The 16,350-nt window shown below is 40.5% G+C and overlaps 1 protein-coding gene across 1 annotated transcript in view; it reads left to right on the top strand.

Annotated features, from left to right (window-relative positions):
• The window catches only part of cpne2 (copine II), a 61,396-nt gene that overhangs the window by 3,035 nt on the left and 42,011 nt on the right, over positions 1 to 16,350 (top strand). The window contains exon 2 of the mRNA XM_080875949.1: positions 2,935 to 3,128. Within this exon, the coding sequence (XP_080732075.1) occupies positions 2,952 to 3,128 (177 nt within the window). The 5' untranslated portion in view covers positions 2,935 to 2,951. The remainder of the gene's footprint in view (positions 1 to 2,934; positions 3,129 to 16,350) is intronic.

Below are 16,350 nucleotides of genomic sequence, written 5' to 3'. Positions count from 1 at the left end.
AACAATTTTCAGCATTTTTCAGAATCAATATAAAACTACAAAGACTTTGAATATCTCCTCACCTACAGTACATAATATCATCAAAAGAGAATCTAGAGAAATCTCTGTGCACAAGTCTGGAAAACATTATTTAATGCCTGTAATCCTCTGGTACTGCATTTACAGTGGGGCAAAAAAGTATTTAGTCAGCCACCGATTGTGCAAGTTCCCCCACTTAAAATGATGACAGAGGTCAGTAATTTGCACCAGAGGTACACTTCAACTGTGAGAGACAGGATGTGAAAAAAAAATCCATGAATTCACATGGTAGGATTTGTAAAGAATTTATTCGTAAATTAGGGTGGAAAATAAGTATTTGGTCACCTCAAACAAGGAAAATCTCTGGCTCTCACAGACCTGTAACGTCTTCTGTAAGAAGCTTTTCTGTCCCCCACTCGTTACCTGTATGAATGGCACCTGTTTGAACTCATCATCTGTATAAAAGACACCTGTCCACAGCCTCAAACAGTCAGACTCCAAACTCCGCCATGGCCAAGACCAAAGAGCTTTCGAAGGACACCAGGAAAAGTATTGTAGACCTGCACCAGACTGGGAAGAGTGAATCTACAATAGGCAAGCAGCTTGGTGTGAAAAAATCAACTGTGGGAGCAATCATCAGAAAATGGAAGACATACAAGACCACTGATAATCTCCCTCGATCTGGGGCTCCACGCAAGATCTCATCCCGTGGGGTCACAATGATCATAAGAACGGTGAGCAAAGATCCCAGAACCACACGGGGGGACCTGGTGAATGACCTGCAGAGAGCTGGGACCAAAGTAACAAAGGTCACCATCAGTAACACACTACAACGGCAGGGAATCAAATCCTGCAGTGCCAGACGTGTTCCGCTGCTGAAGCCAGTGCATGTCCAGGCCCGTCTGAAGTTTGCCAGAGAGCACATGGATGATACAGCAGAGGATTGGGAGAATGTCATGTGGTCAGATGAAACCAAAGTAGAACTTTTTGGTATAAACTCAACTCGTCGTGTTTGGAGGAAGAAGAATACTGAGTTGCATCCCAAGAACACCATACCTACTGTGAAGCATGGGGGTGGAAACATCATGCTATGGGGCTGTTTTTCTGCCAAGGGGACAGGACGACTGATCCGTGTTAAGGACAGAATGAATGGGGTCATGTATCGTGAGATTTTGAGCCAAAACCTCCTTCCATCAGTGAGAACTTTGAAGATGAAACGAGGCTGGGTCTTCCAACATGACAATGATCCAAAACACACCGCCCGGGCAACAAAGGAGTGGCTCCGTAAGAAGCATTTGAAAGTCCTGGAGTGGCCTAGCCAGTCTCCAGACCTCAACCCCATAGAAAATCTGTGGCGGGAGTTGAGAGTCCGTGTTGCTCGGCGACAGCCCCAAAACATCACTGCTCTCGAGAAGATCTGCATGGAGGAATGGGCCAAAATACCAGCTACTGTGTGTGCAAACCTGGTAAAGACCTATAGTAAACGTTTGACCTCTGTTATTGCCAACAAAGGTTATGTTACAAAGTATTGAGTTGTATTTTTGTTATTGACCAAATACTTATTTTCCATCCTAATTTACGAATAAATTCTTTACAAATCCTACCATGTGGATTCATGGATTTTTTTTTCACATTCTGTCTCTCACAGTTGAAGTGTACCTCTGGTGCAAATTACTGACCTCTGTCATCATTTTAAGTGGGGGAACTTGCACAATCGGTGGCTGACTAAATACTTTTTTGCCCCACTGTAAAGTGGGCACCATTCTGTCATGGAAATCATCTAAAGGGCTCGGGAACACTTCCAGGAATCGCTGCCTGTTAACACAGAAATTCTGTTTGGAAAACATGGACCAAAGAGGAGAGGGATCATCAAGCTTGCACCTTGGACCAACTCGAGTCAAAAGCCTGTATCTTGTATGTTAGGGTGGTGCATTAGTGCCTATGGAGTTAGCAATGTGCCCATGCTGAAAGATGTATACAGGTTTTAGATCAACATATGGCTGCATCCAGTCGACCCCTTTTTCAGGCAAGGCCTTGCATATTTCAGCAAGATAAAGCCCAACCACAGCTACTCCAACAGCACAGTATAAGAGCTCGGGTGTTAAACTGACCTGCCTACAGTCCAGACCATTTAGCTGTTGGAAAAATTTAGTGCAAAGAAAACATACAACAGAGATCCAGTGCTGCTGAGCAGCTAGAATCCTATATCAAACAAAAATGGGATGGCTTGCCTCTCCCAAAAGTCCAGCAGCAGGTCTCCTCAGTTCCCAGACATTTATACACTGTTGTGTTGCTGTCAGCAATTTCATAATGACCTTAATGCTGTCTTAAAATAGTACATTTTCTCATTTTAAACATATGATATATTTTCTATGTTCTATTCCGGGTGGCTGCAGCTCAGGAGGTATAGCAGGTCATCTAGAAACCAAAAGGTTGGTGGTTGATATGCCAGATATCCTTTGGTTGCTCTCTGATGCTCCCATCACACAGTGAGTGAACACTTATGCAAAAAAGTACAGAAGAAGGTGTTTATAGGAATGTGAGTGAATGTGCGCCTATGCTGTGATGCAGGCTGTAACAGCTCTGCTATGATGGTACTCTGCAGAGGATAAATTCATTTAGTCTGTGAAAAAATAACCCTCACCACTTCACAGAGCCAAAGGTAGCATCTTCAGGTGTAATGTTTCCACCAGCTAACTGCACGTAATGCAGAGAGTTTTAGTTCACTGTCATGATATCACTGCACATATTCTCATTGCACAAGCTGAGAATGTGCTGAGATTTGTTATTAATAATCACAGCAGCTCTGTTTTATCTTATTTTTGTCAATCGACAGGATGACATATTTGGTTAAGTGTCAAGAAGTATGAAACTAAAAGTCTTTCTGCCTACTTCTGCCTGTTTGCTTTCCTTCAGGGTGATCAGGTGTGACCATGGCCTACACACTGGGCTTGGCCACTGATGGCCAGAAGCGCAGTGTCGGACCTCAGCACTGTGTCACACGGGTGGAGTTGTCGGTCACTGCGTCCAGCCTGCTCGATCGAGATGTAGCCTCCAAGTCGGATCCATTCTGCGTTCTCTTCCACGAAGTGGATGGAAACTGGGTGGAGGTACAGTAAAGGATGGAGAGACATACATCCTTTATAAGATAAGATAACCTTTATTAGTCCCACGTGTGGGAAATTTGTTTCCCACACCTTTATGAACAAGTGATGAGAAAGACTACAGAAAATGACACGAGAAATGAGAGGATTGTTTTGTTTTAATGGTGCAGAATCAATGGAGAATGGAATGGCAGACTGAAGAGGAAAGGCCGAACAGAGAGTTGATATATTACTGTTAAGATCATAAGTAGTCAAACCCATGTTGGCGCTTCTTCACACTGTGTATAGCGACTCCTGGGAGGTGGAGAGAGAAGATTAAAGTGCAGAAATAAAAAGATTGAGGGGAGGATGGAAAATTTGAATAATTCTAAGAAGTGCTTTTAAGGTTACATCCACCATGCTGGCTCCTCGAGGAAAGGGAACCAGAAGGTTTTGTTTGTAGTCTATGATACTCTGCAGGAAGAGCCTATAGGTTGTGAGTCAGATCCAAAGTCATGATGTCTTGACCATCTGGCATCAGCCATGGCATGCTGAGCCCAATAGGATGTTGCAAGATTTATGAGCGGCATTCCAATCTAAGACAAGTAGTGTAGACTCGGGCAAAGGCACAAAAACCGGAAAGAGAGTCAGTAATACATGTTTGACATTTTTAAATCATTGCCATAAAATCTCAGGTTTCACGAGGATGCATCATCATGTTAAACAAAATTTTTTTTCTGATTTAAACTTTGGAAAAGCACCAAATAAGGGGAAACACCAAAAGCTGCTACTGATGACATTTCTCTTAAAGGTGCAGGGTTAAACTGAAGTGAAAGCCATATTTCCAATTAGAAGTGTGGCTTTCTGTTGCTGCATTTGAATTGCCTGGAATGGAAAAGGAATGTGTTCACAGAATATAAGAGAAATTTTTACAATTTGACAAGCTTACTTCACTTTAACACTCAATAACTGGGAAGTTGAGGATTAAAAATGCTTTGAGATAATCAAAAATTAACTAGAAAAGCATTTAGCTGTAAAAAAGTGACGCATTCTTTCTAATGACATCCAGTTGTGTAGAAATTTACAGGAAAACATCCATCAGCTCCTTTGCTCCTTGCCAGGCTAACTACTTGTCAGTCACTGCCCTAAGTTTCATAGTCAGATTTCATAAAGCTGAGGTATTGATTTTGAAAATGCTTAGGTTGAGACTTTACTGTGACCTTTACCAACCAGCGCGTGGTATCATGGTGGCTACGTGTATCTTTATTGAACAGGCAGTGGAAAACGAATGCCTTTGGCTGCTGCATTAGCTGTTCATTGGATTTTAAGGCCTTTAGTGTTATTTTTTTGACATTTATAAGTCAGAAACTGGTAACTATGTGTATAGTGGCTTGGTGGTCCATACCAGTGATGAGAAATGCCCATCGGGGATAAAGCCACTCAGGTGGTTTTAATCATTTTGACTGTGTTGACTCTCATTCACTCACCTGTTCCTTGTATCCATTACAAGATGGCACTGAAGTCTAGTTGAATGGCATAAAACGTCACTTTATTCTCTTTAAACCAGAGCACAGGTCCAGACAGCATAAAGAAGTGATTATACCTTCGTTTTTGTTGTTGTTGGTTTTTACCGTTGACAAGAAAACTAACAGAGAAGTAAACAACAGCTGTACTGAAATCCTTTCTGGTCAGTAGAGGCTCTCACTGATGTGTGCTCATGACTCAAAGCAGAAAGTTACTGGTTTGAAATCAGCTGCTAATTCTTCTTCTCTGCTTCGGCTTTATGGACAGCTGGAGAGTCCAAAGCAGAAGAAACAGATCTTAGCTCAGTAGCTTTGATGCACCTTTAATTTATCTGCCGCAGTACCCGCTGAATGAGGGGAAGGAGTTAATGGTACAAATATGTGTAAATACGTTTTCCCAAAAGCTCATTGAGATGGTTTGCTAAGGCAAACAAAATGCTAGGAGAGCATTATTAGAACAGTAGTATGATTGTGATTAGGGCAAGCCTGGCTCGTTTGGGTTGTTTCCTGCAAATAGCAACAACTGGGGTAATAGGTTGAAGTGCAGCAACTCTGTTGCTAAATTCCAGTTTGTATCAGATCTTGGTCAGTTGGTTTTGCTGTTTGTTAGCTATTTTTATATAGTTCTCAGTTCACAGTAATTATGTATTTTTCTTGGGTTAGTTTATATTAACAGGTCTTCAAACGCTTCATCCAGCTTTGTGAAGTCATCTTTTTGCCATTACTAATTCACTTTAAGCGCACTTGAGGCGCAGTAAAAGTACACAGTGCACGTCGACTGTTGCTGTGAGCTTGAGTCAGGTTTGAAGCGTCGGTGCAGAGGTCCAACATGAGAAGATGGTAATAATCATGAGGCCATTTTCAAGACTCCAGCACACTGCTCATGAAAATCAATAGGCAGAATCATTGCCAGCTACTATATTTCTAAACAGAGCAGCTTAGCAAACATCTGTTTTGAAGATTTCCAGAAACGTGGTGCATGTGATGGAGACGACTGACCGTCGCAGTTGGAACGGACATTTGATGACGTTTAAACTACCAGCCCACTTGCTCAAAGTCCATATTATGTCGGAACAGCACTGTTAATATTTTGTGCATTCACTGCTAGGAAGTGGCTGTCATGTGTCCTGATCATACATGGTCTATCCATGTAGACCCACTGAGGAAACAAGTTGAAGATGCTCAAGAGGAAGACGGTGATGAAGCTTTGGTGTGTGCAGGCTCCTCCTTCGAATCTTCTGCAGCTAACAGCTGGTCAACAGAGCAATCTGGGTTTTTTTTTGTGTGTGTGTGTGTGTGTGTGTGTGTGTGTGTGTGTGTGTGTGTGTGTGTGTGTGTGTGTGTGTGTGTGTGTGTGTGTGTGTGTGCCTGTGTGCGTGTGTGCGTGTGTGTGTGTGTGTGTGTTTGTGTGTAGGCGAGTGCCTCGGGTTGCAGCTAGCTGTCGGTCAGCAGGGCATGTGGCTCCGATGTGAAATTGCCAACAGTTACCATAGCAACGGGAAGGGAAACAAAAGCTTAGTGCTCCTAGAGTGAGGCAACGATGGAGGAGGCGAAATGAGGCCCGAACCTTTTCGCGGATATTATCCACAGCTCGCTGTTTTACTCACGCTCAGCTTTCTCACTTCTCTGATCTCCTCCTGTTCCTTTCAGTTTTTTTCTCTGATTGTCTTTCTCGTTCCTGTCGCCAGCCTTCCCCTCTCTAGGTCTCCGTGTCTCAGTCTCTTGTCTATCTTCGTCTGTCTTGTGAGCTAGAGGTGTGAGAAGCAGCTGGGTCCATCGGGGAGGGGAAAGAGAGAAAAAGTGGGTACGAAAGGGTAAGAGTGTGAGAACGAGGAGGTGCGAGAGAGGGAGATGAGAAAAGGGTGCAGCAGAAGGCGAGGGGGAAATTATCCAGAGAAAGACAGGAGGATGAGGAGGAGGAGGAGAGAAAGACAGCGAGGTGATGACATGAATGAGTGACAGAACAAGAAGAAGGCAAAAGAAAGTGAATGACTGTAGCCATAAATGGGAGATAGCAGCCAAAGTTAGTGTTAGAAAGTCTTTGAAGAATGTGATAGGTCTACAGAAATATGGATCTCAGCTATGTAAATGATGTGGCACCCAAGTATCACACTACCGAGGCTATTTTCTAAATCCAAGGATTTTTTTTCTCCGAGCTTCCAACTCCAAATCCCAATACTAATCTCAACACGTGTTATAAACCGAGATATAAGCCTGTAACACTGTAAGTGAGAACTCACAGGCAGTGGCATATTCAAACCAGAGGGTTTAAAAATCTAACAGTCCTCTGCAGTAAATGCAGCCTTATTTATTAGATCTACATTTGTGATACTAAATGATACTCAACAGTAAGTTTTGTTATAATTCATTCCAATGTAAACTGGCCTATGCATGGTTCACATTAAGCCCCATATAACTGACATTTTGTAGTAATTTTCATCTTTAAATACGTTATAAGAATATTAAAAAATGTGTCTTAAAAAATAAACACACCTCTACATTTATCACAACTTCAAAGCTCTACGATTAGTCCCCAGAGTTCCAAGTTTCCAGTAATTTAAATTCCTACGTTATTAAATTTAGCTGTTCGATCAAAAGAATAGAAATTCAGCACACGGACAGTCAGTTCATACAAGTGTATGATTAATATTAGGTTTAAAACTTTCCACACCAGAGTATTGTTTTGAATTTTCCACTCGTAAATGATTAAGGACTCCCCAGAATATTTGATATGTAATTACACATATCAAAAGTAAGAGCAGAAAATTAGATTTTTTTCTTTTTTTTTCTCTTTTGCATAACATGAAAACACTCATTGCTAGAATATTATTTCAGTGGCGGTAAAGGCTCCTTCGTATCATCTGTAAATAGACTGAATGACTGAAAATGTTGTGCGCCAGACTATTTTAAACTGAAGCTGAACATAATCTGCTCCAGATCGGGTTATGCAGTAAGCACAAGTTACCATGGTGATCAATCCATGTTCAAAGAGACACTGAAAACTCAGACTTTCAGCTCAGTAACCCATAACATACAACAAAGTTAGTGAGTGCACAATAAACACGGGATATTTAGAAGCCTCAGTAAATGATGGTAAATAGACTGAAGCTTAAAGGAAAGTGAACTTTGGACATGATTCGGGACACAAAGAAGACACAAATTATATTAAAATTGTTGTAGCTGATGACTAAATAAGTAACTTTTGCTGACAGCCACTGTGTTGCATTTTTTATGGTTATAACACATTAAATTTAAACTGTAAAGCCAAAGCACACTTTCACTGGTACATTTTTGCACCTGCCAGTTGTCAGTGTTTAGCAGAGATTGTTTTGGTGCTGTAGGCTGGTCCTAGTGATTATTTATTAGCAACATCATCACCGATGTCTTTAGAGCCGCTTTGGTTTGTTTCATTGATTCAACATCTTGGTATTGAGCTGTTGGGCTGAAGTGTCCTTGTTATGTTATGGGGTGCGGGTTGTTGGGGGAGGTTCACCCTGTCTGCTGAATGAAAAAAATAAAAGTGTCCGCTCAAATCTAAGGCACGAACACTTATAACAGATTGCTTCTAAATTCCTTTAACTCACTATAAATTAAGCTGCGGGATGCACATCCATTGCATTTGTTTTGTTAAAAGTCTATTTATTTATCTATCATAACCCTATCAGTACCTGTACTTTTCTTCCTGTACCTGTTTCCTCCAGCTGCAGTTCTACAGCTTAATTTTTCCTGCAGCGGGCAGTGCCTCTATCTGAAGTAATCTCAGTGACCTGTATTGTTGTTTTTCTTTTTTATCTAGTAGTAAACATAAACAGATAAGAAACGAAAGGAGGCATGAAGCGCCAGAGGGATCTGATTCATTTCTAAAGCTCAGTGAACCAGGATCAAATCCACAGAGGCACTGCTATGAGATTTTAGCCTGCTGGCGTGCTGTGATGTCCCAATAATTTGAGTTTTTAAGCTACGAAGTGCAGCCATTCTCCACTGCTCCCTTCCCATGAGTCAGACAGATGGATAAGTGCTGCAAGCACCGGTAGCAGGGTGAAGTTAAAACCTTTTTCCTGCTGGAGTATCTCAGTTCTGTACTAATATCATTACCTACAGTCAGAGAGAAATGTATCTTAGATAAAAGCATTCACAGAGGCACGAGAAAGGTACATTTTATAGAATAGAATAGAATAGAATAGAATAGAATAGCCCTTTATTGTTATTGTACATGTACTGGACAGAATTAAAATAAAATATAAATATAAATAAAATGTAAATAGTAAAGACATCAGGAATAAATAGCAAACAAGAATAGTGAAAGGAGTATATACAATATATATGAACATTGGAAGATCGTATGCAACCACTGGGACCCATCAGGATCAAGGAATTCATTTCTCTACAACTGTTGCAGGAAATAAAGATGAAAGAAGAAGGTGTAATTGCATAAGAACAGCTAAGTAATAGATGGCGGTACTGCTGTTTGCTGCAGGGGTTTTTGAGTAAAGACTGGTGAATAGAAAATATACCAGGATTCTGCAGAATTGGAGATTCGTTTGAGGTTAATAAACTGTCTAGATGTGCCTTCAGTAAATGTTACTATGAATAAAAGTGTTAGATGTTGGGAAATGGGCTCAAGAAAAAAACTGTTCGATGTTTGGCTGGTCTTAGACACTATAGGGCAATAGTGATGGCTCCATAGTTTGATGGTTGACATATTTGCTTGGCAAACTAAAGGTCACTGTTTGAGTTCCAGCTAGAGACACAAATCCCCTTTTGGGTTGTATCAGGAGGGGTATCTGGTTTAAAACTGCCAAATCAAATATGTGATGGTATCTGACTCTTTATGTCAAAGGAGCAGCATTACAACAGCATACAATTATTGAACAGATTAGCCTATGAAAATACGTCTACTGTACAAGTGTAAAATTTACGCCCTCCTTCACATTTTCAAAATCCGTTCAGTGAGACAGATTGGAGTTATTGGAGGCTGATTTTGGCCCCTGGGCTTTGTGTTTGACACCAAAGGTCCCATAGGTTTGGAGATCATCAATAAGAGTTTTCCTTTCAAAAAGAATTTCACTTTTTTGGTGTGTATCAAAGTTCAGTTAGTTTAATTTAAATTCTCCAGATTGAAATTCTAGACATCCAGTGGTTTGCATTTCATCCCTCCCGTCTCCGTTATAGGAATGAGCTGAACTTTTTTAAGGCCTTTTATATTCAGTGGTGACAGGCTGAGTATATGTGACCTCGTTTAATGATTGTACGTGTCGTGGGTGAGTCAGGCTGGAGAGTAGTGGGATGAGCCAGTCAACTACCTGGTTTAGAAGAGTCAGAGCAAAGAACATGACTCTCACAGCACTCTTTTCAGGCACCCACACCCTCTTATCTGTCTGCTGTCTGGACTGCTCTCTGGGGCCATGAGAACACAGCGCATTGAGAAACATCAAAAACAATGGCTTTAGGGGAAAGGGCCCTTAAATTGGATAAAGTGCTGTCAGACGGCTGCAGCTTTTTAGGACTTTGTTTTGGTTTAAGGATACATTTACTACAGCAGGCTACTTTAAAAGTTTAGATAAATCTGCTGTTCTTTATCAACCCAACGTCAGACAAAGGTTTAATATTTATAGGAATCTATAGTAATTCTGGGGATGGCAGGTAGGAGGCACATTGTTGGGTCTCTGTCTAACACACTCCCACAGATTTGATCATCACTGGCCAAGTTTGTTTTGTTTTTTTAGCTGCATCTTGTTATCGGGGGGAATCCTGGCTTCGAGTGGGCGCCACAGACTTTACGACATGCTGGTGTCACAATCAGGGATGCTGAAGAGTTGCCCGAGGCTGATTCTTGTTTAATGCATTCAGTATTAAATGTTTTTAGAGAAGTGTGTGTCAAAACTAATGTTAAGACTACACATCATTCTCTTGGAATTTCTAGAGTAAAAAAGATTGGAGAAACACAGACACGCATATGTAGCGACTCAAACTATTTTACAGTCGTTTGGTGCGTTACAGTTGCCAGATACATATCAGTATCACTTTATTAAATTGCATACTGTATGCATGTACATGCTTTGCTTTTTGTAAACACAAACAGTAATATTTTTATACTATATAAAAACTTGTTTGTTTTTTGCAGCTTTGTAAAATTCCAAAATAAAATCCAATTTTAATTTTAATTTTAATAATTTAAACTTTTGCAACTAAATACTCAAAAGTTAAATTGATGATTATGTATGATAGTATTTACATGTATTCATACTAATAATTCAATTCATTATTATGTTTCTAGTCATTTATTTTTAGTCTTTTAAGCTTTCATTAAGAATTTACAAACCTTCCGTATAAATTGCCACATGTTGCAAGATTGCAGATTCTACCCAGTCTTGCAGTTTTCCACAACAGAAGAGTCACAGTTACTTTAACCTATTATTTTGGCATTCAAGTCTTGTTTAAGGAACATGGACAGAAAACCAAGGGAAAAACTAGCCACTTGTGTTTTGCTGGAAGGGACGGAGCTTAGATTTTGTGGTGACTTTGAGACTGTTAGATGCAGGTGAGCAGCTATTTTGGTAATGTAGTGTCTACACAAAACCAGACTCTACAGGCAGGATTAAATAAAGCTCCTTGTTAATGGTGGTAGAAAGCAATCCAAAACACAGGAACAAGGAAAAAAGGTCCAAACTCAAGACTCGAACTGGTAGAGGACACACAGGAAATCATAACAGATGTCACAACAAAGGACAACCAAAGCTCTTTCTACAAACTGACACACTAAGACTAATCAGGATAACAGGGAACAACTGGGTACAAGAGGTGAGGCTAATGAGGTATAACAAAACAAAGGAAGTAAAACTAAGGATAAAACACAGAGGACTGCCAAAATAAAATAGAAACCAACTTAGCAGAGAGATGAAGACCTGACAACAGGACACAAGAGCATTCTGTTGAGGAAGGAATAACCTAGGTCATGATCAATTAAAAACAAGCGCTGGACAGAGCTCGATAGTTCAGGACCAGGACTATGACACGCTTGTGAATCGTTAAAAGGGACAATAGTGGAATTATTTAATTTTTACAGCATTTTTACCCTCCTCAGGCGGTGATGCATTGCCGTCATTTACGAAAGTTGCAGTAATATACTACCTACTACTTGTTCACAGAATATAAGAGAAATTTTTACAATTTGACAAGCTTACTTCACTTTAACACTCAATAACTGGGAAGTTGAGGATTAAAAATGCTTTGAGATAATCAAAAATTAACTAGAAAAGCATTTAGCTGTAAAAAAGTGACGCATTCTTTCTAATGACATCCAGTTGTGTAGAAATTTACAGGAAAACATCCATCAGCTCCTTTGCTCCTTGCCAGGCTAACTACTTGTCAGTCACTGCCCTAAGTTTCATAGTCAGATTTCATAAAGCTGAGGTATTGATTTTGAAAATGCTTAGGTTGAGACTTTACTGTGACCTTTACCAACCAGCGCGTGGTATCATGGTGGCTACGTGTATCTTTATTGAACAGGCAGTGGAAAACGAATGCCTTTGGCTGCTGCATTAGCTGTTCATTGGATTTTAAGGCCTTTAGTGTTATTTTTTTGACATTTATAAGTCAGAAACTGGTAACTATGTGTATAGTGGCTTGGTGGTCCATACCAGTGATGAGAAATGCCCATCGGGGATAAAGCCACTCAGGTGGTTTTAATCATTTTGACTGTGTTGACTCTCATTCACTCACCTGTTCCTTGTATCCATTACAAGATGGCACTGAAGTCTAGTTGAATGGCATAAAACGTCACTTTATTCTCTTTAAACCAGAGCACAGGTCCAGACAGCATAAAGAAGTGATTATACCTTCGTTTTTGTTGTTGTTGGTTTTTACCGTTGACAAGAAAACTAACAGAGAAGTAAACAACAGCTGTACTGAAATCCTTTCTGGTCAGTAGAGGCTCTCACTGATGTGTGCTCATGACTCAAAGCAGAAAGTTACTGGTTTGAAATCAGCTGCTAATTCTTCTTCTCTGCTTCGGCTTTATGGACAGCTGGAGAGTCCAAAGCAGAAGAAACAGATCTTAGCTCAGTAGCTTTGATGCACCTTTAATTTATCTGCCGCAGTACCCGCTGAATGAGGGGAAGGAGTTAATGGTACAAATATGTGTAAATACGTTTTCCCAAAAGCTCATTGAGATGGTTTGCTAAGGCAAACAAAATGCTAGGAGAGCATTATTAGAACAGTAGTATGATTGTGATTAGGGCAAGCCTGGCTCGTTTGGGTTGTTTCCTGCAAATAGCAACAACTGGGGTAATAGGTTGAAGTGCAGCAACTCTGTTGCTAAATTCCAGTTTGTATCAGATCTTGGTCAGTTGGTTTTGCTGTTTGTTAGCTATTTTTATATAGTTCTCAGTTCACAGTAATTATGTATTTTTCTTGGGTTAGTTTATATTAACAGGTCTTCAAACGCTTCATCCAGCTTTGTGAAGTCATCTTTTTGCCATTACTAATTCACTTTAAGCGCACTTGAGGCGCAGTAAAAGTACACAGTGCACGTCGACTGTTGCTGTGAGCTTGAGTCAGGTTTGAAGCGTCGGTGCAGAGGTCCAACATGAGAAGATGGTAATAATCATGAGGCCATTTTCAAGACTCCAGCACACTGCTCATGAAAATCAATAGGCAGAATCATTGCCAGCTACTATATTTCTAAACAGAGCAGCTTAGCAAACATCTGTTTTGAAGATTTCCAGAAACGTGGTGCATGTGATGGAGACGACTGACCGTCGCAGTTGGAACGGACATTTGATGACGTTTAAACTACCAGCCCACTTGCTCAAAGTCCATATTATGTCGGAACAGCACTGTTAATATTTTGTGCATTCACTGCTAGGAAGTGGCTGTCATGTGTCCTGATCATACATGGTCTATCCATGTAGACCCACTGAGGAAACAAGTTGAAGATGCTCAAGAGGAAGACGGTGATGAAGCTTTGGTGTGTGCAGGCTCCTCCTTCGAATCTTCTGCAGCTAACAGCTGGTCAACAGAGCAATCTGGGTTTTTTTTTGTGTGTGTGTGTGTGTGTGTGTGTGTGTGTGTGTGTGTGTGTGTGTGTGTGTGTGTGTGTGTGTGTGTGTGTGTGTGTGTGTGTGCCTGTGTGCGTGTGTGCGTGTGTGTGTGTGTGTGTGTTTGTGTGTAGGCGAGTGCCTCGGGTTGCAGCTAGCTGTCGGTCAGCAGGGCATGTGGCTCCGATGTGAAATTGCCAACAGTTACCATAGCAACGGGAAGGGAAACAAAAGCTTAGTGCTCCTAGAGTGAGGCAACGATGGAGGAGGCGAAATGAGGCCCGAACCTTTTCGCGGATATTATCCACAGCTCGCTGTTTTACTCACGCTCAGCTTTCTCACTTCTCTGATCTCCTCCTGTTCCTTTCAGTTTTTTTCTCTGATTGTCTTTCTCGTTCCTGTCGCCAGCCTTCCCCTCTCTAGGTCTCCGTGTCTCAGTCTCTTGTCTATCTTCGTCTGTCTTGTGAGCTAGAGGTGTGAGAAGCAGCTGGGTCCATCGGGGAGGGGAAAGAGAGAAAAAGTGGGTACGAAAGGGTAAGAGTGTGAGAACGAGGAGGTGCGAGAGAGGGAGATGAGAAAAGGGTGCAGCAGAAGGCGAGGGGGAAATTATCCAGAGAAAGACAGGAGGATGAGGAGGAGGAGGAGAGAAAGACAGCGAGGTGATGACATGAATGAGTGACAGAACAAGAAGAAGGCAAAAGAAAGTGAATGACTGTAGCCATAAATGGGAGATAGCAGCCAAAGTTAGTGTTAGAAAGTCTTTGAAGAATGTGATAGGTCTACAGAAATATGGATCTCAGCTATGTAAATGATGTGGCACCCAAGTATCACACTACCGAGGCTATTTTCTAAATCCAAGGATTTTTTTTCTCCGAGCTTCCAACTCCAAATCCCAATACTAATCTCAACACGTGTTATAAACCGAGATATAAGCCTGTAACACTGTAAGTGAGAACTCACAGGCAGTGGCATATTCAAACCAGAGGGTTTAAAAATCTAACAGTCCTCTGCAGTAAATGCAGCCTTATTTATTAGATCTACATTTGTGATACTAAATGATACTCAACAGTAAGTTTTGTTATAATTCATTCCAATGTAAACTGGCCTATGCATGGTTCACATTAAGCCCCATATAACTGACATTTTGTAGTAATTTTCATCTTTAAATACGTTATAAGAATATTAAAAAATGTGTCTTAAAAAATAAACACACCTCTACATTTATCACAACTTCAAAGCTCTACGATTAGTCCCCAGAGTTCCAAGTTTCCAGTAATTTAAATTCCTACGTTATTAAATTTAGCTGTTCGATCAAAAGAATAGAAATTCAGCACACGGACAGTCAGTTCATACAAGTGTATGATTAATATTAGGTTTAAAACTTTCCACACCAGAGTATTGTTTTGAATTTTCCACTCGTAAATGATTAAGGACTCCCCAGAATATTTGATATGTAATTACACATATCAAAAGTAAGAGCAGAAAATTAGATTTTTTTCTTTTTTTTTCTCTTTTGCATAACATGAAAACACTCATTGCTAGAATATTATTTCAGTGGCGGTAAAGGCTCCTTCGTATCATCTGTAAATAGACTGAATGACTGAAAATGTTGTGCGCCAGACTATTTTAAACTGAAGCTGAACATAATCTGCTCCAGATCGGGTTATGCAGTAAGCACAAGTTACCATGGTGATCAATCCATGTTCAAAGAGACACTGAAAACTCAGACTTTCAGCTCAGTAACCCATAACATACAACAAAGTTAGTGAGTGCACAATAAACACGGGATATTTAGAAGCCTCAGTAAATGATGGTAAATAGACTGAAGCTTAAAGGAAAGTGAACTTTGGACATGATTCGGGACACAAAGAAGACACAAATTATATTAAAATTGTTGTAGCTGATGACTAAATAAGTAACTTTTGCTGACAGCCACTGTGTTGCATTTTTTATGGTTATAACACATTAAATTTAAACTGTAAAGCCAAAGCACACTTTCACTGGTACATTTTTGCACCTGCCAGTTGTCAGTGTTTAGCAGAGATTGTTTTGGTGCTGTAGGCTGGTCCTAGTGATTATTTATTAGCAACATCATCACCGATGTCTTTAGAGCCGCTTTGGTTTGTTTCATTGATTCAACATCTTGGTATTGAGCTGTTGGGCTGAAGTGTCCTTGTTATGTTATGGGGTGCGGGTTGTTGGGGGAGGTTCACCCTGTCTGCTGAATGAAAAAAATAAAAGTGTCCGCTCAAATCTAAGGCACGAACACTTATAACAGATTGCTTCTAAATTCCTTTAACTCACTATAAATTAAGCTGCGGGATGCACATCCATTGCATTTGTTTTGTTAAAAGTCTATTTATTTATCTATCATAACCCTATCAGTACCTGTACTTTTCTTCCTGTACCTGTTTCCTCCAGCTGCAGTTCTACAGCTTAATTTTTCCTGCAGCGGGCAGTGCCTCTATCTGAAGTAATCTCAGTGACCTGTATTGTTGTTTTTCTTTTTTATCTAGTAGTAAACATAAACAGATAAGAAACGAAAGGAGGCATGAAGCGCCAGAGGGATCTGATTCATTTCTAAAGCTCAGTGAACCAGGATCAAATCCACAGAGGCACTGCTATGAGATTTTAGCCTGCTGGCGTGCTGTGATGTCCCAATAATTTGAGTTTTTAAGCTACGAAGTG

The sequence above is a fragment of the Rhamphochromis sp. 'chilingali' genome, assembly GCF_963969265.1.
Source record: "Rhamphochromis sp. 'chilingali' genome assembly, chromosome: 2".
Lineage (NCBI taxonomy): Eukaryota > Metazoa > Chordata > Actinopteri > Cichliformes > Cichlidae > Rhamphochromis > Rhamphochromis sp. 'chilingali'.
This window is presented reverse-complemented; position numbering and strand designations above follow the sequence as displayed.